The sequence below is a fragment of the Brassica napus genome, chromosome C9 (assembly GCF_020379485.1).
Source record: "Brassica napus cultivar Da-Ae chromosome C9, Da-Ae, whole genome shotgun sequence".
NCBI classification, from domain to species: domain Eukaryota; kingdom Viridiplantae; phylum Streptophyta; class Magnoliopsida; order Brassicales; family Brassicaceae; genus Brassica; species Brassica napus.
In genome coordinates this window covers 15,042,740-15,066,533 of record NC_063452.1, presented here as the reverse complement: position 1 = coordinate 15,066,533, position 23,794 = coordinate 15,042,740, and the positions used below count along the sequence as shown (strand labels likewise).

Genomic DNA, 23,794 nt, shown 5'->3' with positions numbered 1-23,794 from the left:
TAACATAAATATATTTGTTTTATACGATCATAAATGATAGGGTAACAATCAGTTACAAACCAATAAAGAGTACAAATAAATAATGAATGAAATTAATCATCTAATATTAATATGGAGATATCATTTGTAAAATTAACCAAGGGTGGTACTCTACTTGGTCGATTCACATTTTTGGGCCTAGAGATTGACCACGACAACGATCGATTTTCTCGCATCCTCTGGTATAAGGATTGGCTTCTTCCTTCTTGCAGGTGCTTGGGTTCGCTTTATCACAAATCAAACTGTGATCTCCATGAAGGGCATGATAATTTATGTATCTTGACTCTGTCTGAGTTGCTGCAAGAGCCAATAACACCACAAGAAAGAGAGAGACAATAACCTTGATACTTTCAGACATCCCCATATTATTATTAATTATTTGTTATTTTTATTTTCCAAACAAATTAAATAAATAAATAAATAGTTTATAAGAGAAACCCCGACTAGGAGCTCAATTATTTTGTGTTTATATATTTAATTGTATTTGGTATCTGCTCTGTTTGGTTTTGAAGAAGAGGTTATTGGTACTTATATAGAAGATAGTGGATGTGCTTCAAATAGTTATTTTTGGGATGGTGATAAATTAGTAAACATGTAATTTTTAGTAAACGGATACTTTTAGTATATAGATCAGCTGGTTGATGTTTTCTTAAAATTAAGGGATCTTTAGCAATGACACATATAATTAGCTTTCCTTGTTCAAGATTAAAGGTCGAAAAACAACTTTTAAAGGCGTTCCGGAAGGCGGTGAGTAGGGGGATCTCTGCAAAAAGTGAGGCCATAAGCAAGAAAAAAATGGGAGCCTACCCAAATATTATAGACCAGAAAAAGTTTAAGAGTCATGGAGAAAGAGGAAAAGACAAAGTTAAAAAGTCTATGTAAATATAATATTTTTTTCTTTTTTTATGTTAATTGTAGGTCCTACTTTAATTATGTTTTATTATTATTATTATCATTTTCTCATTCTTGGATCACACTTCTTTCCTTTGCATGAAATGGTAAAATGTTTTTAAAAAAAGTTAACTACGTAACCTTTTAAAAGCAGACCTTTAAAAATGAGGCTCAAACCCTATATTTCATTTTTCTCTTTCCAAATACGCCCCTAGCGAGGAGGAGGATGACATGACTGATGTTCGGATCGAAGCTATATCCGGAAAAGGATCCAACACATATTTGGGTAGCAAGGTTCAATCAGTGGTGGAGCCAGTTTTTTATTTAGCTGGGGGTATATGTTTTTATTTAACTAATTTTAAAATAAATAAATAATATTTTTATTAATTACTATATATAAAAATATTCAAAACAACAATAAATAGTTACAATCGCCCAAATAATTGAGATATCATTTAAAATCAACAATTAAACTATATCAAAATCCTTTAAATTCCACTGGCGCGGGAATAGCTTTGTATAGGAATTCCCTTAAAATTCACTGTCGCAAAGGCTGTTACTAATCGAAGAAGACGAAGGCATCATGTGGATCGTTTTAATGAGGTGTAAACACTTATAGATGCCAAAGGGATAAATTTCAGTTGTGGAGGATCAATCTCACTGGAAATACAAGGGGGACAAATACAAAACAGTATTCAGAACTAAAAGAACATGGGATATTATCAGAAAACAGGAGCATTATGTTTCATGGATAGCAGACACAGTTTTCCCCAACGTTTTCTCACTCGGTATGTATTACAAGTTTCAGTTTATGTGCTCTGGAAAGAACATAATGATAGAAAACATGGAGCAGCTCCTATGACAGCGACATCTCTTGCCAAATCTTTGAATAAACTTGTTCGCAATCGGTGTCTCTCCTTTCGTCAAACGGGAGATTTCAATTACGTATCTGGTTTAAGCTTGTGGATAATTTTAAAAAAAAAACTTAGTGGAGCTTGGTGTAGGTCTACGTTCTTTAAAAGAAATAAACAAGCTATGTTGTTTATAGTTGGTTTGGCGTATTGTTGCTCCGACATCGTCCCTTTGGTTTCAATGTATTAAAGTATACCTGCTAAAACGTGGTTACCTATGGTCTGTTTGAGAAACAACAACTGTGGGATCTTGGATGTGGCAAAAATTATTGAAGTTCCGAGATATGAAAAACTAGTTTCACAGGATGAAAGTTGGAGATGGAAGGAATGACTCAATCTGGCTTGATTCGTGGACGACAATGGGAAGGCTGTACGATCTGTTCGGGGCGTGGGAATGTATTGACTTGGTAATTCCTTTAAAATCCACTGTTGCAATGGCTGTTCCTAATAAAAAAAAACGAAGGCATCGAGTGGATCGTTTAATGAGATGGAAACACTTATAGATGACCAAAGGGATAAATTTCAGTTGTGGAGGATCAATCTCTGGAATTACAAGGAGGAAAAATACAAACCAGTTTTCAGTACTAAAAGAACATGGGAGAATATCAGAAAACATGAGGATTATGTTCCTTAGATAAATGACACAGTTTTCTTCAACGTTTTCTCACTCGGTATGTATTACAAGCTTCAGTTCATGTACTATGGAAAGAACGTAATGATAGAAGACAAGGAGCAGCTCTTACGACAGTGACATCTCTTGCCAAATCTTTGGAGAAACTTGTTCGCAATCGGTGTCTCTCCTTTTATCAAATGAGAGATTTCAAGAACGCAGCTGGTTTAAGCTTGTGGATAATTTTTTAGAAAACTTAGTGGCACTTGGGTAAAAAAGTTTGTTTTCTTTTGAATAAATTAAACATTTATTCTAACATAAAACGATAACATAAATATATTTGTTTTATATGATCATAAATGATAGGGTAACAATCAGTTACAAACCAATACAGAGTATAAATAAATAATGAATGAAATTAATCATCTAATATTAAATGGAGATATCATTTGTAAAATTAACCAAGGGTGGTACTCTACTTGGTCGATTCACATTTTTGGGCCTAGAGATTGACCACGACAACGATCGATTATCTCGCATCCTCTGGTATAAGGATTGGCTTCTTCCTTCTTGCAGGTGCTTGGGTTCGCTTTATCACAAATCAAACTGTGATCTCCATGAAGGGCATGATAATTTATGTATCTTGACTCTGTCTGAGTTGCTGCAAGAGCCAATAACACCACAAGAAAGAGAGAGACAATAACCTTGATACTTTCAGACATCCCCATATTATTATTAATTATTTGTTATTTTTATTTTCCAAACAAATTAAATAAATAAATAATTTATAAGAGAAACCCCGACTAGGAGCTCAATTATTTTGTGTTTATATATTTAATTGTATTTGGTATCTGCTCTGTTTGGTTTTGAAGAAGAGGTTATTGGTACTTATATAGAAGATAGTGGATGTGCTTCAAATAGTTATTTTTGGGATGGTGATAAATTAGTAAACATGTAATTTTTAGTAAACGGATACTTTTAGTATATAGATCAGCTGGTTGATGTTTTCTTAAAATTAAGGGATCTTTAGCAATGACAGATATAATTAGCTTTCCTTGTTCAAGATTAAAGGTCGAAAAACAACTTTTAAAGGCGTTCCGGAAGGCGGTGAGTAGGGAGATCTCTGCAAAAAGTGAGGCCATAAGCAAGAAAAAAATGGGAGCCTACCCAAATATTATAGACAAGAAAAAGCTTAAGAGTCAGGGAGAAAGAGGAAAAGACAAAGTTAAAAAGTCTATGTAAATATAATATTTTTTTCTTTTTTTATGTTAATTGTAGGTCCTACTTTAATTATGTTTTATTATTATTATTATCATTTTCTCATTCTTGGATCACACTTCTTTCCTTTGCATGAAATGGTAAAATGTTTTTAAAAATATTTAACTACATAACCTTTTAAAAGCAGACCTTTAAAAATGGGGCTCAAACCCTATATTTCATTTTTCTCTTTCCAAATACGCCCCTAGCGATGAGGAGGATGACATGACTGATGTTCGGATCGAAGCTATATCCGGAAAAGGATCCAACACATATTTGGTTAGGAAGGTTCAATCAGTGGTGGAGCCAGTTTTTTATTTAACTGGGGGTATAAGTTTTTATTTAACTAATTTTAAAATAAATAAATAATATTTTTATTAATTACTATATATAAAAATATTCAAAACAACAATAAATAGTTACAATCGCCCAAATAATTGAGATATCATTTAAAATCAACAATTAAACTATATCAAAATCCTTTAAATTCCACTGGCGCGGGAATAGCTTTATATAGGAATTCCCTTAAAATTCACTGTCGCTAAGGCTGTTGCTAATCGAAGAAGACGAAGGCATCATGTGGATCGTTTTAATGAGGTGTAAACACTTATAGATGCCCAAAGGGATAAATTTCAGTTGTGGAGGATCAATCTCACTGGAAATACAAGGGGGACAAATACAAAACAGTATTCAGAACTAAAAGAACATGGGATATTATCAGAAAACTGGAGCATTATGTTTTTTGGATAGCAGACACAGTTTTCCCCAACGTTTTCTCACTCGGTATGTATTAGAAGTTTCAGTTCATGTGCTCTGGAAAGAACATAATGATAGAAAACATGGAGCAGCTCCTATGACAGCGACATCTCTTGCCAAATCTTTGAATAAACTTGTTCGCAATCGGTGTCTCTCCTTTCGTCAAACGGGGGATTTCAATTACGTATCTGGTTTAAGCTTGTGGATAATTTTTTAAAAAAAACTTAGTGGAGCTTGGTGTAGGTCTACGTTCTTTAAAAGAAATAAACAAGCTATGTTGTTTATAGTTGGTTTGGCGTAATGTTGCTCCGACATCGTCCCTTTGGTTTCAATGTATTAAAGTATACCTGCTAAAACGTGGCTATCTATGGTCTGTTTGAGAAACAACAACTGTGGGATCTTGGATGTGGCAAAAACTATTGAAGTTCCGAGATATGAAAAACTAGTTTCACAGGATGAAAGTTGGAGATGGAAGGAATGTCTCAATCTGGCTTGATTCGTGGACGACAAAGGGAAGGCTGTATGATCTGTTCGGGCCGTGGGAATGTATTGACATGGTAATTCCTTTAAAATCCACTGTTGCAATGGCTGTTCCTAATCAAAGAAGACGAAGGCATCGAGTGGATCGTTTTAATGAGATGGAAACACTTATAGATGACCAAAGGGATAAATTTCAGTTGTGAAGGATCAATCTCTCTGAAATTACAAGGAGGAAAAATACAAACCAGTTTTCAGTACTAAAAGAACATGGGAGAATATCAGAAAACAAGAGGATTATGTTCCTTAGATAAAAGACACAGTTTTCTCCAACGTTTTCTCACTCGGTATGTATTACAAGCTTCAGTTCATGTACTATGGAAAGAACGTAACGATAGAAGACAAGGAGCAGCTCTTACGTCAGTGACATCTCTTGCCAAATCTTTGGAGAAACTTGTTCGCAATCGGTGTCTCTCCTTTTATCAAACGAGAGATTTCAAGAACGCAGCTGGTTTAAGCTTGTGGATAATTTTTTAGAAAACTTAGTGGCACTTGGGTAAAAAAGTTTGTTTTCTTTTGAATAAATTAAACATTTATTCTAACATAAAACGATAACATAAATATATTTGTTTTATATGATCATAAATGATAGGGTAACAATCAGTTACAAACCAATACAGAGTATAAATAAATAATGAATGAAATTAATCATCTAATATTAATATGGAGATATCATTTGTAAAATTAACCAAGGGTGGTACTCTACTTGGTCGATTCACATTTTTGGGCCTAGAGATTGACCACGACAACGATCGATTATCTCGCATCCTCTGGTATAAGGATTGGCTTCTTCCTTCTTGCAGGTGCTTGGGTTCGCTTTATCACAAATCAAACTGTGATCTCCATGAAGGGCATGATAATTTATGTATCTTGACTCTGTCTGAGTTGCTGCAAGAGCCAATAACACCACAAGAAAGAGAGAGACAATAACCTTGATACTTTCAGACATCCCCATATTATTATTAATTAATTGTTATTTTTATTTTCCAAACAAATTAAATAAATAAATAGTTTATAAGAGAAACCCCGACTAGGAGCTCAATTATTTTGTGTTTATATATTTAATTGTATTTGGTATCTGCTCTGTTTGGTTTTGAAGAAGAGGTCATTGGTACTTATATAGAAGATAGTGGATGTGCTTCAAATAGTTATTTTTGGGATGGTGATAAATTAGTAAACATGTAATTTTTAGTAAACGGATACTTTTAGTATATAGATCAGCTGGTTGATGTTTTCTTAAAATTAAGGGATCTTTAGCAATGACAGATATAATTAGCTTTCCTTGTTCAAGATTAAAGGTCGAAAAACAACTTTTAAAGGCGTTCCGGAAGGCGGTGAGTAGGGGGATCTCTGCAAAAAGTGAGGCCATAAGCAAGAAAAAAATGGGAGTCTACCCAAATATTATAGACCAGAAAAAGCTTAAGAGTCATGGAGAAATAGGAAAAGACAAAGTTAAAAAGTCTATGTAAATATAATATTTTTTTCTTTTTTTATGTTAATTGTAGGTCCTACTTTAATTATGTTTTATTATTATTATTATCATTTTCTCATTCTTGGATCACACTTCTTTCCTTTGCATGAAATGGTAAAATGTTTTTTAAAAAAGTTAACTACATAACCTTTTAAAAGCAGACCTTTAAAAATGGGGCTCAAACCCTATATTTCATTTTTCTCTTTCCAAATACGCCCCTAGCGATGAGGAGGATGACATGACTGATGTTCGGATCGAAGCTATATCCGGAAAAGGATCCAACACATATTTGGGTAGCAAGGTTCAATCAGTGGTGGAGCCAGTTTTTTATTTAACTGGGGGTATATGTTTTTATTTAACTAATTTTAAAATAAATAAATAATATTTTTATTAATTACTATATATAAAAATATTCAAAACAACAATAAATAGTTACAATCGCCCAAATAATTGAGATATCATTTAAAATCAACAATTAAACTATATCAAAATCCTTTAAATTCCACTGGCGCGGGAATAGCTTTATATAGGAATTCCCTTAAAATTCACTGTCATAAAGGCTGTTGCTAATCGAAGAAGACGAAGGCATCATGTGGATCGTTTTAATGAGGTGTAAACACTTATAGATGCCCAAAGGGATAAATTTCAGTTGTGGAGGATCAATCTCACTGGAAATACAAGGGGGACAAATACAAAACAGTATTCAGAACTAAAAGAACATGGGATATTATCAGAAAACAGGAGCATTATGTTTCATGGATAGCAGACACAGTTTTCCCCAACGTTTTCTCACTCGGTATGTATTACAAGTTTCAGTTCATGTGCTCTGGAAAGAACATAATGATAGAAAACATGGAGAAGCTCCTATGACAGCGACATCTCTTGCCAAATCTTTGAATAAACTTGTTCGCAATCGGTGTCTCTCCTTTCGTCAAACGGGGGATTTCAATTACGTATCTGGTTTAAGCTTGTGGATAATTTTAAAAAAAAAAACTTAGTGGAGCTTGGTGTAGGTCTACGTTCTTTAAAAGAAATAAACAAGCTATGTTGTTTATAGTTGGTTTGGCGTATTGTTGCTCCGACATCGTCCCTTTGGTTTCAATGTATTAAAGTATACCTGCTAAAACGTGGCTATCTATGGTCTGTTTGAGAAACAACAACTGTGGGATCTTGGATGTGGCAAAAACTATTGAAGTTCCGAGATATGAAAAACTAGTTTCACAGGATGAAAGTTGGAGATGGAAGGAATGTCTCAATCTGGCTTGATTCGTGGACGACAATGGGAAGGCTGTATGATCTGTTCGGGGCGTGGGAATGTATTGACATGGTAATTCCTTAAAATCCACTGTTGCAATGGCTGTTCCTAATCAAAGAAGACGAAGGCATCGAGTGGATCGTTTTAATGAGATGGAAACACTTATAGATGACCAAAGGGATAAATTTCAGTTGTGGAGGATCAATCTCTCTGGAATTACAAGGAGGAAAAATACAAACCAGTTTTCAGTACTAAAAGAACATGGGAGAATATCAGAAAACAAGAGGATTATGTTCCTTAGATAAAAGACACAGTTTTCTCCAACGTTTTCTCACTCGGTATGTATTACAAGCTTCAGTTCATGTACTATGGAAAGAACGTAACGATAGAAGACAAGTAGCAGCTCTTACGTCAGTGACATCTCTTGCCAAATGTTTGGAGAAACTTGTTCGCAATCGGTGTCTCTCCTTTTATCAAACGAGAGATTTCAAGAACGCAGCTGGTTTAAGCTTGTGGATAATTTTTTAGAAAACTTAGTGGCACTTGGGTAAAAAAGTTTGTTTTCTTTTGAATAAATTAAACATTTATTCTAACATAAAACGATAACATAAATATATTTGTTTTATATGATCATAAATGATAGGGTAACAATCAGTTACAAACCAATACAGAGTATAAATAAATAATGAATGAAATTAATCATCTAATATTAAATGGAGATATCATTTGTAAAATTAACCAAGGGTGGTACTCTACTTGGTCGATTCACATTTTTGGGCCTAGAGATTGACCACGACAACGATCGATTATCTCGCATCCTCTGGTATAAGGATTGGCTTCTTCCTTCTTGCAGGTGCTTGGGTTCGCTTTATCACAAATCAAACTGTGATCTCCATGAAGGGCATGATAATTTATGTATCTTGACTCTGTCTGAGTTGCTGCAAGAGCCAATAACACCACAAGAAAGAGAGAGACAATAACCTTGATACTTTCAGACATCCCCATATTATTATTAATTATTTGTTATTTTTATTTTCCAAACAAATTAAATAAATAAATAAATAGTTTATAAGAGAAACCCCGACTAGGAGCTCAATTATTTTGTGTTTATATATTTAATTGTATTTGGTATCTGCTCTGTTTGGTTTTGAAGAAGAGGTTATTGGTACTTATATAGAAGATAGTGGATGTGCTTCAAATAGTTATTTTTGGGATGGTGATAAATTAGTAAACATGTAATTTTTAGTAAACGGATACTTTTAGTATATAGATCAGCTGGTTGATGTTTTCTTAAAATTAAGGGATCTTTAGCAATGACACATATAATTAGCTTTCCTTGTTCAAGATTAAAGGTCGAAAAACAACTTTTAAAGGCGTTCCGGAAGGCGGTGAGTAGGGGGATCTCTGCAAAAAGTGAGGCCATAAGCAAGAAAAAAATGGGAGCCTACCCAAATATTATAGACCAGAAAAAGTTTAAGAGTCATGGAGAAAGAGGAAAAGACAAAGTTAAAAAGTCTATGTAAATATAATATTTTTTTCTTTTTTTATGTTAATTGTAGGTCCTACTTTAATTATGTTTTATTATTATTATTATCATTTTCTCATTCTTGGATCACACTTCTTTCCTTTGCATGAAATGGTAAAATGTTTTTAAAAAAAGTTAACTACGTAACCTTTTAAAAGCAGACCTTTAAAAATGAGGCTCAAACCCTATATTTCATTTTTCTCTTTCCAAATACGCCCCTAGCGAGGAGGAGGATGACATGACTGATGTTCGGATCGAAGCTATATCCGGAAAAGGATCCAACACATATTTGGGTAGCAAGGTTCAATCAGTGGTGGAGCCAGTTTTTTATTTAGCTGGGGGTATATGTTTTTATTTAACTAATTTTAAAATAAATAAATAATATTTTTATTAATTACTATATATAAAAATATTCAAAACAACAATAAATAGTTACAATCGCCCAAATAATTGAGATATCATTTAAAATCAACAATTAAACTATATCAAAATCCTTTAAATTCCACTGGCGCGGGAATAGCTTTGTATAGGAATTCCCTTAAAATTCACTGTCGCAAAGGCTGTTACTAATCGAAGAAGACGAAGGCATCATGTGGATCGTTTTAATGAGGTGTAAACACTTATAGATGCCAAAGGGATAAATTTCAGTTGTGGAGGATCAATCTCACTGGAAATACAAGGGGGACAAATACAAAACAGTATTCAGAACTAAAAGAACATGGGATATTATCAGAAAACAGGAGCATTATGTTTCATGGATAGCAGACACAGTTTTCCCCAACGTTTTCTCACTCGGTATGTATTACAAGTTTCAGTTCATGTGCTCTGGAAAGAACATAATGATAGAAAACATGGAGCAGCTCCTATGACAGCGACATCTCTTGCCAAATCTTTGAATAAACTTGTTCGCAATCGGTGTCTCTCCTTTCGTCAAACGGGGGATTTCAATTACGTATCTGGTTTAAGCTTGTGGATAATTTTTTTAAAAAAAACTTAGTGGAGCTTGGTGTAGGTCTACGTTCTTTAAAAGAAATAAACAAGCTATGTTGTTTATAGTTGGTTTGGCGTATTGTTGCTCCGACATCGTCCCTTTGGTTTCAATGTATTAAAGTATACCTGCTAAAACGTGGCTATCTATGGTCTGTTTGAGAAACAACAACTGTGGGATCTTGGATGTGGCAAAAACTATTGAAATTCCGAGATATGAAAAACTAGTTTCACAGGATGAAAGTTGGAGATGGAAGGAATGTCTCAATCTGGCTTGATTCGTGGACGACAATGGGAAGGCTGTATGATCTGTTCGGGGCGTGGGAATGTATTGACATGGTAATTCCTTAAAATCCACTGTTGCAATGGCTGTTCCTAATCAAAGAAGACGAAGGCATCGAGTGGATCGTTTTAATGAGATGGAAACACTTATAGATGACCAAAGGGATAAATTTCAGTTGTGGAGGATCAATCTCTATGGAATTACAAGGAGGAAAAATACAAACCAGTTTTCAGTACTAAAAGAACATGGGAGAATATCAGAAAACAAGAGGATTATGTTCCTTAGATAAAAGACACAGTTTTCTCCAACGTTTTCTCACTCGGTATGTATTACAAGCTTCAGTTCATGTACTATGGAAAGAACGTAACGATAGAAGACAAGTAGCAGCTCTTACGTCAGTGAAATCTCTTGCCAAATGTTTGGAGAAACTTGTTCGCAATCGGTGTCTCCTTTTATCAAACGAGAGATTTCAAGAACGCAGCTGGTTTAAGCTTGTGGATAATTTTTTAGAAAACTTAGTGGCACTTGGGTAAAAAAGTTTGTTTTCTTTTGAATAAATTAAACATTTATTCTAACATAAAACGATAACATAAATATATTTGTTTTATATGATCATAAATGATAGGGTAACAATCAGTTACAAACCAATACAGAGTATAAATAAATAATGAATGAAATTAATCATCTAATATTAAATGGAGATATCATTTGTAAAATTAACCAAGGGTGGTACTCTACTTGGTCGATTCACATTTTTGGGCCTAGAGATTGACCACGACAACGATCGATTATCTCGCATCCTCTGGTATAAGGATTGGCTTCTTCCTTCTTGCAGGTGCTTGGGTTCGCTTTATCACAAATCAAACTGTGATCTCCATGAAGGGCATGATAATTTATGTATCTTGACTCTGTCTGAGTTGCTGCAAGAGCCAATAACACCACAAGAAAGAGAGAGACAATAACCTTGATACTTTCAGACATCCCCATATTATTATTAATTAATTGTTATTTTTATTTTCCAAACAAATTAAATAAATAAATAGTTTATAAGAGAAACCCCGACTAGGAGCTCAATTATTTTTGTGTTTATATATTTAATTGTATTTGGTATCTGCTCTGTTTGGTTTTGAAGAAGAGGTTATTGGTACTTATATAGAAGATAGTGGATGTGCTTCAAATAGTTATTTTTGGGATGGTGATAAATTAGTAAACATGTAATTTTTAGTAAACAGATACTTTTAGTATATAGATCAGCTGGTTGATGTTTTCTTAAAATTAAGGGATCTTTAGCAATGACAGATATAATTAGCTTTCCTTGTTCAAGATTAAAGGTCGAAAAACAACTTTTAAAGGCGTTCCGGAAGGCGGTGAGTAGGGGGATCTCTGCAAAAAGTGAGGCCATAAGCAAGAAAAAAATGGGAGCCTACCCAAATATTATAGACCAGAAAAAGCTTAAGAGTCATGGAGAAAGAGGAAAAGACAAAGTTAAAAAGTCTATGTAAATATAATATTTTTTTCTTTTTTTATGTTAATTGTAGGTCCTACTTTAATTATGTTTTATTATTATTATTATCATTTTCTCATTCTTGGATCACACTTCTTTCCTTTGCATAAAATGGTAAAATGTTTTTAAAAAAAGTTAACTACATAACCTTTTAAAAGCAGACCTTTAAAAATGGGGCTCAAACCCTATATTTCATTTTTCTCTTTCCAAATACGCCCCTAGCGAGGAGGAGGATGACATGACTGATGTTCGGATCGAAGCTATATCCGGAAAAGGATCCAACACATATTTGGGTAGCAAGGTTCAATCAGTGGTGGAGCCAGTTTTTTATTTAACTGGGGGTATATGATTTTATTTAACTAATTTTAAAATAAATAAATAATATTTTTATTAATTACTATATATAAAAATATTCAAAACAACAATAAATAGTTACAATCGCCCAAATAATTGAGATATCATTTAAAATCAACAATTAAACTATATCAAAATCCTTTAAATTCCACTGGCGCGGGAATAGCTTTGTATAGGAATTCCTTTAAAATTCACTGTCGCAAAGGCTGTTGCTAATCGAAGAAGACGAAGGCATCATGTGGATCGTTTTAATGAGGTGAAAACACTTATAGATGCTCAAAGGGATAAATTTCAGTTGTGGAGGATCAATCTCACTGGAAATACAAGGGGGACAAATACAAAACAGTATTCAGAACTAAAAGAACATGGGATATTATCAGAAAACAGGAGCATTATGTTTCATGGATAGCAGACACAGTTTTCCCCAACGTTTTCTCACTCGGTATGTATTACAAGTTTCAGTTCATGTGCTCTGGAAAGAACATAATGATAGAAAACATGGAGCAGCTCCTATGACAGCGACATCTCTTGCCAAATCTTTGAATAAACTTGTTCGCAATCGATGTCTCTCCTTTCGTCAAACGGGAGATTTCAATTACGCATCTGGTTTAAGCTTGTGGATAAATATTTTTTAAAAACTTAGTGGAGCTTGGTGTAGGTCTACGTTCTTTAAAAGAAATAAACAAGCTATGTTGTTTATAGTTGGTTTGGCGTATTGTTGCTTCGACATCGTCTCTTTGGTTTCAATGTATTAAAGTATACCTGCTAAAACGTGGTTATCTATGGTCTGTTTGAGAAACAACAACTGTGGGATCTTGGATGTGGCAAAAACTATTGAAGTTCCGAGATATGAAAAACTAGTTTCACAGGATGAAAGTTGGAGATGGAAGGAATGTCTCAATCTGGCTTGATTCGTGGACGACAATGGGATAGTTGTACAATTACACTAATTGTACAGTTGTACTAATTTTATTAATTTTATTAGTTATACTAGTTGTACAATTACACTAATTGTACAGTTGTACTAATTTTATAGTTGAACATGTTGTACAATATTATTAGTTATATTAGTTGTACAATGTTATTGGTTATACTAATTCTACATTTTTACTATCATGTTTAAAACGTGATAAAAAAATCAAGCGTAATAACTCATAGACGTACCAATTTTTGAGTTGTACAATTTGTGTACAAAGTTGTACTAGTTTTTGGGTTGTATAAGTTTGTATATAATAGTATCCTGGCATTGAAATTGAAAAAATTAGTTGTACCACATAATAAATCAATATATATGAGATATACCACTGATATATGTTTACTTAATTAGTATCACATATTATGAAATCATTCATTTTGTTAAAATACATCAAGTATATGTTTTTCCAAAAGATAATGGACAAACAAGTAAAGAAACCTTTAAAATATAAGGTAAAATATAAAGACTTATGTGATTGTGTAATAATTGCCAAACATTTATAAAATAATTAAAATAGTTAGGAGAAATCATTTTAAACACCTACCAATTTGGCCAGTTGATTATTTTTTCATGTAAAAAAAAATATATTTCTTAAATTTATATAATGAAAAAGTTGTGCCAGTCACCACAAGAAAACATATTTTTTACTAGGGCAGTATTCATTGTAAATTCGTCGTAAACGGTGTGTTACGACAAATTAACGTCGAAAGACGTTTCGTTGTTAAACGTCCGTCGTAACGGAGGTTTCGTCGTAAACGACTCGTTACGTTTACGACGAAATATATTCCTCGTAAAGCGCAGGGAAAGGATTCGTCGTAAACGACACGTAAGCTTTCGTCGTAAAGCCCACGTAATTAAAACGATGTAAAGCACACGTAAATACATTCGTTGTAAATCACTCGTAAACATTTCGATGTAAAACCCTCGTAAATATTTCGATGTTAATCACTCGTAAACATTCGATGTAAACTCCATGTAATGTTTACGAGGAATTTACATCGTTTCTTATTATATTATTATTAATTAGTATATAATAAATTTTAATTTATATTTAATATTCAGAATTTAAAATAATTTAAATTTTAAAACGAAATATGAAATTGGAAAACATATTTTAAAAAGTCATACAATAATATTTAAATTCATAATACAAACAGAAAAAATAAAAATTAACTACATATTCTCGAAGTAGTTGGGGAGGTTGCTCGGCTGTTGACGGGTTGGATCGGACTCTTGGGGATCTCGTGGTGGCATTCCAAGAGCGGCTCGTCTCTCACTCAACATTCTCTGCATAACCGGGTTTCCCACGGCCATCACGTCTAGCAAATCCTCAAGAGAGTCTAAACGAACCTCCTGGCTATCCATTCGAGCCTTCATCTGAGCAGTCTTTTTCATCCCGTCTCGAAGTGTATGACGAAGTTGCCCTTGCAACTGGCAACTTCGTTAACAGAGCCTATACCGACTATCCGTCCCTTCTTTTTAGGAGCCACCTATAAAATCAAAACATATATTAATATAGTTAATTATGTTAAAATATTTAAAATAATGTAAACAAAAATTTTAAGTTGTACCTCTTCGAATATTTTGTCGACCTCTTCGGTGGACAATGTGACTGGTAATCCATCGGGAGACTCCTGGGTTAGTTGCGTCTCCCGTTCTTCAATCCGACCAGCCACTGTTTGGAAGAGTTTCTCAGATGCAGGATCCACAAAAACTCCGTCGGATGTGGCGTGAGTCATCTTGAATAGGTCAGACAGAGAAGGTAAGACTCCCGTCTTCTCGAACTACAAAAAAAAAATTAAATTAAATATTATAAATTATATTAATTGAATATTTTAAAATATATATTTAAAACAAAACTTACAGCTTCTAGACGGACTCCCGCATGAGGTTTTTGTCAGGTTCTGTGAAGCATGGGCAAATGACCATCTTTATCCTTCGTCCTTCGAGAAGCCGAGCACGAATTGGCCTTTTTGATCGAAGAGGGGTGCTCCCAATAGGCGATGAGGCCATCCCACACATCCGTCGTGAGCTCAGTGGGCTTTCCCTCATATCCGTAGATCTCCCACTTGTCCTTCCAATCAGAGACTGTGTTGCAGAGGCGTATCTTTGCCTTTGCAACGAATTCCGCCTTCACCCTCTCGGTGATTCCCAAAGACCAATGCCACTTTTGCTGAAACATAAAAATTTTAAAAAAATTACAATTAATAATAAATATTAAAAATATATATATATATATATATATATATATATTTAAAAGTGAAAATTTAATTAAATTTAAAAATCTTACCGCAAAACATTTAAACCACGTGATCTTAACGTGATTTGGTGTCTTGCTCCAGTTCGGGTTAGCCCCGTCGTAGTAACCCTTAATCGTCGCCGAAACGCTCCGGCTAACACGGTTGTTAGCCCCAAACCTGAAAAAAAACAATTTAACCGTTAGAAAATAAAAATTAATTAAATTTTAATGTAATAAAAATTAATAACTTACCAATAAGTTCCTCGGGGTCTATCGGGGTCTAGAACATCCAAACCCTCCCGTCCAGGCTGGGCAAGCAAATCCTCCACCGTATATCTCGCGAAGGGAGCATATGAAGGCACACGCAAATCCGGATGAACTGCACCTTCTGGGACAGGCTCAGGTGCAGCCGCTGGAGGAGGAGGTGGAGGCATCTGCGGTGGAAGAGGAGGACTCGAAAAAACTCTCTGAGAAGTCTGAGAGTCTGGAACTGCATCGGAAGACGATGGACCGGAAGAAGAGGTACCGGAACCATCGCCAAACAACTGGGCATAAGTAGGTGCTGCTGGTTTCCTTCTAGGAGCCATCTAAAAAAAATTTAAATAAATTTAATCAATTATGACGACATAATTAAAAAATTATTCCGTTACCTAACTAATCACCTAAACTATAGTATTCCGTCATCTAACTAATCACCTAAACTAATTATCTAACTAATCACCTAAACTAATTACCTAACTAATTAATAACCTAAACTAACTTTAAAAAAAAAAAAAAGAGGAAAGAGAATGTACCTTAGAGGGAGAGGAGAGGAATTTGGGAGGAATGAACGAGGCTGCCTCGTCTCGGCGTCTCAATATATAGAAAAGGATTCGTCGTAAACGCGACGTAATATTACGACGAAGTTACCAGGCCCGCGTTTTCATTTACGACGAAGTTACCAGGCCCGCGTTTTTCAATTTACGACGAAATTACGTCGAAACGTCGGTATACGACGAATTTACCAGCCCCGCGTTTACGACGAACTTACCAGGCCCGCGTTTTTCCATTTACGACGAAATTACGTGGAATCGATTTAACCATTTACGACGAAGTTACCATGCCCGTGTTATTTTTACAACGATTTTACAACGCTTAACCCTAAACACCGAGAATGAAATCCCTAAACCCCAAAGTCACATATCATCTAACATCATATCTCTTCTCTACTACTTTGTGCTCTTTCTCCAACTTAAACTCTAAAACCCTAAAACTCCAAATAATTTTTTAAAAACTAAAGAAATACATATTATATAAAACAACATTTGTTACACATACATTAGGATGGTAAAAAAACAATATTTCTTTAAACATACGTTACAATAGAGAAATACAACATTTGTTACATATATTACATCACTCTAAATCGTTTTCGTTCTCATCAATATTACATCACTCTAAATCGTTTTCGTTCTCATCACTATCATTACAATCATCATCGTCGCTTCTCTCGAACTCGTCTTCACGTGCTTCATCTGTCGCATCTTCGGGAATATCTTCATATTGAAAGTTTTGCGGGTCGATCAAAAGGATTTCATCAGTTGGTTGTTCTGGTACCTCAACTTCATTGATAGCGTCTTCTTCTTGCAAGGGCGGTTCTTCTCCAGCGACAATGCGTCCACGAGGTGTAATTTTGATAGCAGCTAACCAGTTTATCCCGGAAGTTCGAAGCCGAGGATAAGGAAGGAAGCTAACTTGCTCGGCTTGTGAAGCTAAAATGAAAGGCTCAAATTTGTTGTATCTTCTCCCAAAATTGACATCCACAACACCAAATTTGTTATACCGAATCCCTCGGTTCACAACAGGATCGAACCATTCACATTTGAAGAGGACGCATTTTAGCTTCAATAACCCCGGAAATTCCACTTCAATAATCTCCTGCAAGATCCCGTAAAAGTCCGTTTCACCTTTCACACATATTCCGTAGTTACTCGTTGCCCGATGTCTCCCATACTCGTATGTGTGAAAGGTAAATCCTCGTGTGAAATACATAGGTGATGTGGTGACCTTTGCAACTGGACCTTGAACCAATTCGTGAAACCATACGGGATAATAAGGATCGTCATAATCAACCTGCACAAAGCAGTTATTCTTAATTAATATTGAAGTATCAAAACACTTACTTAATTAATCAATGTATGAGATATATTACGTACCTGTGATTTTAACCACTTGACAAAGTGCTTATCTTTACGTGTGTCCACATCAGTTGCAGATATTCCTGGTATTGCTTCTTCAACTTGAGATACAAACATGCTGCAAATTAAACAAATAATCAAGTCATACATAATTAACTTCAATTCATATAATTAACATTCACAAAAATATTTACCTTTCAAAGTAACGGGTCACTGCATCCTCGCAGTTGAGCAGAATATAAGTGTGGGCACTATGTTTATCCTCTTCACATGACCACCATACTTCTTTCGTTTTACCACCAAACCGTGCAATTTCGCAGAAAATGTCAGGAACACCATCAATTGGATATGATGTCGGTACTCCACCATCATCATATCTTCTAGGAACTCTTTTCCTCGTACGAACTGTTGGAGCAAAGTAGTATGATGTGAAGTTAGATGTTTCGGCTGTCAAACTCCCCGCAACTAGAACCTTCCACCTTTGCAAGATTTCTTGCTTTCCCCTTCAAATGTTTCATCTGTCGCTCATACGGATACATCCATCCGTTGTGAACAGGTCCACGAAGCAATGCTTCATACGGTAGGTGGACAACTAGATGCTCCATGACGTCAAAAAATGAAGGAGGAAATATCTTCTCCAGGTTGCACAATATGATCGGAATGTTATGATGAAGTTGTTCGATGACTTCTTCCTTGAACGTACGTGTGCTAAGATCTCTAAAAAAAACGCTGATGGCTGTATATTGCAAAAGTAATCAAATTAATAACATTTCATAACATATGTATATATATTATAAAATTATAATTACCTGTAAGTGCTTCATGGACATTTGCTGGAAGGAGCTCGGCAAAATCAAATGGAAGTAGTCGTTGCATAAACACATGACAATCATGACTCTTCATTCCGGAGAACTTTTGACCTCGTTCAACACATCTTGACAGATTTGAAACATAACCATCAGGAAACTTAACTTCTGATGCAACCCAGTCAAACAAGGTTGTTTTGGCTTCTGATGACAACCGGAAGATGGGAACAGGAACGTTTCCATTGCTCTTGATATGTAACTCACTTCTTGAGCAAATATCAGGTAAGTCCATCCTTGACTTTTTGTTATCTTTTGTCTTCCCAGGGACGTTAAGTAATGTATTCATGATGTTCTCAAAAAAGTTCTTCTCAATATGCATGACATCCAGATTGTGGCGTAAGAGAAGATCCTTCCAATAGGGTAGCTCCCAAAATATACTCTTCTTATGCCAATTGTGAGACACACCATACCCATCAGGCATATTTCCAGGAACATGCCAATTTCCTCCAACTTTAACTGTTTCCTGAGCTCCGTAATAATCAATGTCTGCTTCGATCTGCTGGCCGGTGAGATATGGAGGAGGACCGTCTCTGACAATTTTTTTGTGCCGAAACAATGTCTTATTTCTTCTGTACGGATGGGCAAGTGGAAGAAAGCGACGATGACAATCAAACCAACAACTCTTCCTACCATTCTTCAGTTGAAAAGCATCCGTCGATCCAAGACAATATGGACAAGATAATCTTCCATGTGTTGTCCAGCCAGACAACATCCCATAAGCAGGGAAATCACTTATCGTCCACAGCAGAACTGCTCGCATCGTAAAATTGTTTTTCAAGGAACAATCGTACGTCCTCACCCCTTCTGACCACAATTGCTTTAGCTCTTCTATCAACGGTTGAAGAAAAACATCAAGAGACCGTTTTGGATGCTTCGGCCCAGGGATTAATATGGTCAAAAATAGAAATTCTTGTTCCATGCACATATCCGGCGGTAAATTGTACGGCGTAAGAATGACTGGCCACAAAGAATATTGTCTACCAGACATTCCAAATGGACTAAATCCATCGGTGCATAACCCAAGATAGACATTCCGAATATTTGTAGCAAAATCTGCGTGTACCTTGTTGAAATGTTTCCACGCTCTTGCGTCTGATGGATGTGCAACCTCACCATCTCTCTGGACATGTTCCGCATGCCACCTCATCGACGCAGCAGTCCTCTCAGATTGATATAATCTTTTCAATCTGTCTGTAATTGGTAGGTACCACATCCTTTGGTACGGTACCCTATTCCTCCCACGGCCTTGCGGTTTGAATCGTGGTTTTTTGCAGAATCGACACTCTTCTAACTTGTCATCTTCTTTCCAGTAGATCATGCAGTTGTCGATGCAAACATCAATCATCTCCGAAGGCAACCCAAGACTATAAACCAATTTCTGAATCTCATAATAAGATTCAGCAGACACGTTGTCTTCTGGCAAATACTCTTTAAACAACTCCGCCCATGCATCCATGCAATTCTCAGGTAAATTATGATCCGTTTTAATATTCATCATCCTAGCTGCTAGAGACAATTTAGAGAGACCTTCTCTACAACCAGTGTAGATTGGTTGATTTGCAGCATCTAGCATTTCATAAAACCTTTTTGCATCCAAATTAGGTTCTTCTACATTTCCAGTTCCATCAGCTATTGTTGTAGTTGTTTCTAAAAATGCATCACTAATCATATCTTGAACCCTATCATGATCTACCATCTGCTCCTGATCTTGATGATAATTATATTCATTATGCAAATGATTCGGTTCTTCACTATGATGACCATCCTCAAAATTATTATTACTACTACTAGCTTCATTTCCCCCATAACCATCTCCATGTTGATACCAAATGTAGTACTGTGGTGTAAATCCTCTGTTTACTAAATGCTTCCATACAGTTTCACTACGTGCAAATTTTGAATTCTTGCATTTTCGACAGGGGCAGAACATCTTACCGCTTTCCTGTGTGATCGGTGTACAGCCCGCCTGGTGCATGAATGTCTCTAGCCCGCTCAGAAATGCGTTCGTCACCCTCCCGTCGGAATCTTTGTGCAAATACATCCAACTCCGTAACTCGTAAATACTACCGCCACCGGCCATTTTTTTCTTAAATTTTTTTTTGAAATTTTTTTTTTCTGATTTTTTTTCCGTTTGTGTGTTGTGAGGAAGAGAGTTGTGAGAAATGACATATATATAGAGAAATTTTCGAGTTGGGTAGTTGAAATATAACAACGATTTTACAAGGAATATTTTACATGGATTTTACATGGTTTTAACATAATATTTACAACGACTTTACGACGAAATTAGGTAAGTTAAAGCGCATTGAATACACGTTTTCACCTAAATATAACGGTAACATGTTTCGTTGTAATGTCGATGTAATGATTACGACGTATTTCTCATTCCACGTACATTCGTCGTAAACTTACATGGATTTTACGACGAAAACTGTTCGTCGTAAATTTACATGGCGTTTACGACGAAAGTTGGATTCCTCGTAACTTCGTTGTAAACACCATGTAAATTTACGACGAAATATTTTCGTCGTAAATTTTCGTTGTTATGGGCACGTTTTCTTGTAGTGAGTATACTAATGGGTAGACCTTGTTTATTGTTTTGTTGATGCTTGTGTTTTTATCAGTACAAAATACAAGTTAAGGATCATATGGTATCAAGATTTTCAATAAGGTTATCAATAAATATACTTTCATCAAGAGAATGAAAGCCTATAAGGTCCAAAATTAGAAGAAATGGATCATGATGACCGGTCTAATTGGTACAACTAGTACAACGAAGAGAAAAATAGGTATAACTGGTACAACTAAGTTCATTTAATAATACGTAGTTGTACCATTTTTGAGTTGTACCAAGTTAAACAGAGTTTATTTTGACTGTGAAATTGAAAAATGTAATTGTACCATACAAAAAATGTAATTGTATCAGTTGTACCACTTATTTACGTGTCTATACTATGGATAAACATATTTGGAATCATAAATTTTGTAAAAATATGTTTGGTGTATGTTTTTTTCTAAAATAGTGTGGATAAACAAGTGAAGAAACATTAAAAGTATATGGTAGATCATCAAAACTTACGAAGTGAAGTAATATTAAACTCATCTGTTTTAGACATGATGATGTTGCTTTGATTTAGTTTTAAAATGTGTTGTGAAGGTTGTCAGCATGTTTAAATACATTGTTTATATGTATAATGGTGTTGTGAGTTTTTGCATTTGTCCAAGGTTCATCACTATTAACCTGTAATTTCAAACTTGTAATCCGCATGCTTACTTAAAATAGACACTAAAGTTAAAATTCACTTGTTTGCTTCATTATGAAATTTGAAATAGTTAATGGAGAAAATAAATGGAGAAAATAAAATTGCAATTATGTCAAAAAGTTTCATCGTTTGATTGTAGTAGTAGCATGTGTCACACCGTTGTTTCTATATTTGTAGCAGTGATATGTCATGTTGCTCTAAACTCCCATCATTTGTAAATATATGCTTCTCTTGACCTTTTTTCCCCATAAATTGACTTGGTTACAGATGAAAACTTACAAACTAAGTTAAGTGAAATATACGTATAGGTCAATAAAATGGAAATAAGGATTTTAGCTCCATTTTATAATTAAAACAACATTTCTCTTATTGGCTTCAAATCTGGTGAGATTCTATGAACTGATTGCTAACATATTAATTGATGAACGGGTAGAGTAATTGTTTAATATTGTAACATTACATTTTGTGTTTATAGTGTTTGACAACTCTAATATCTTTAGTTTGGTGCTTGTACATATTATAAAGTCTTTTATTTTATGAAATTGGTGTATGTTGGAGTCTCTTGTAGATCAACTTTGGTGAGAGTTTCGTACAGATTGTGACTTTCTTTGAATCTTGAATGTTTCTGTTTTGTGTCTGATTTTAACCCACAGTGATCATTCTTAATGGTGTTATAATCTCTTTTTTTTTGGCTTCTTGTATGTATTATGATATGTCATGGATTTTACCTGGTTTCACACATGATATAAGTATGTTTTGAGAGTCTTTTATATGCATTTAGAGTATTTTTAGAGTCTTTACAGGTTCAGGTACTTATTGGAAACAATTGGATCTTTTGGATCATTTTGGAGCTTTGAGGAAAGCTCCGCTGAAAACTTGAAGTCGGAGTCGATTATCACAAGAAGCATCGATCTATGAAGCACTAGAAGTGTCGATCAACACTACAACAATCCACGAGTTTAATGATGATTTAAGCAAATTACAAGTTTTACCCAGAAGTTCCAAGAATTACACCATAAGTCCATGACCGCCTGTTAGGCTATTTATTAGGGTTTTCTATTGTTTTTAGAGAGAGACTTATTTTACGCTTGTTTGGGGAGGCACACCTCATATCTAGAGAGAGAGAGAGAGATCTTAGGATTGGAGAGAGAGATCTGAACATCATTTGAGAGAAGATGTTGAACTCCATTTGTTTCTCTACTCTACTTTGTTTTTCATTTATTCTATTGCAGTATTATCCAGACCATCATAATGTTTCTTACAAATATGTCTGAGTAGTCTTATTGTTAGATTCGGGGTTCTTCAAATGTTGATTTATGGTTTGCTAATGTGAATTGTTGTTAGAGTGATTTAACTAATTCTTCATCTAGTTGTTCTTACTGCTAAGTATATGATTGATCACCCTAAACTTAGATCTTACGATTGATTGGCACAAGCAAAAGCTTGGTCTTTTGCCTGAATAAAACTAGAATGATCTAACAAGCTAGGTGCATACGAAAGTTGGTCTAGGTGATTAGAGAACACATCAAACCCGTTTCGCTAAAGCTTGCTAGAAGTAGTATCGATCGACGTTCCAGTAGAGTCATCGATCAATACTCCCTTAGGATTAAATTACGACAGTTGAAGTCCTAGGTCTAGACATTAGATAATCTCTACATACGAAAGTTGATAGATTATAACCTAAGTTTGAGTTCAAGAACAAGTCTTTTAATAAATCCCTAATAACTCAATAAGTTTGCATATCTATCATACCTGAGAATTTACCTGAATCTAGCTATTTCCCTCATCTGGATAACCTACAAACAACCTTCATTCATTTACTGTTTAACATCATTTAATTTCTGTCTAGATTTACTTCGAAAATAATAAATCTTTTGTGTAATATTAGAGTTT

At 34.8% G+C, this 23,794-nt stretch overlaps 4 protein-coding genes across 4 annotated transcripts; all 4 read right to left on the bottom strand.

Moving 5' to 3' along the window:
• On the bottom strand, positions 1–547 carry LOC106373079 (protein RALF-like 9). The gene has a single exon (XM_013813309.3). It carries the CDS (start codon positions 401–403, stop codon positions 164–166), a length of 240 nt encoding a protein of 79 aa, XP_013668763.2. The 5' UTR covers positions 404–547; the 3' UTR covers positions 1–163.
• Positions 548–2,777: 2,230 nt separating this feature from the next.
• On the bottom strand, positions 2,778–5,956 carry LOC125575727 (protein RALF-like 9). The gene has a single exon (XM_048770076.1). It carries the CDS (start codon positions 5,954–5,956, stop codon positions 5,717–5,719), a length of 240 nt encoding a protein of 79 aa, XP_048626033.1. The 3' UTR covers positions 2,778–5,716.
• Positions 2,778–8,874, bottom strand: LOC106394853 (protein RALF-like 9). The gene has a single exon (XM_013835410.3). It carries the CDS (start codon positions 8,730–8,732, stop codon positions 8,493–8,495), a length of 240 nt encoding a protein of 79 aa, XP_013690864.1. The 5' UTR covers positions 8,733–8,874; the 3' UTR covers positions 2,778–8,492.
• Positions 8,875–11,107: 2,233 nt separating this feature from the next.
• Positions 11,108–11,652, bottom strand: LOC111203856 (protein RALF-like 9). Its single transcript, XM_048770077.1, has one exon. It carries the CDS (start codon positions 11,507–11,509, stop codon positions 11,270–11,272), a length of 240 nt encoding a protein of 79 aa, XP_048626034.1. The 5' UTR covers positions 11,510–11,652; the 3' UTR covers positions 11,108–11,269.
• Positions 11,653–23,794: the final 12,142 nt, after the last annotated feature.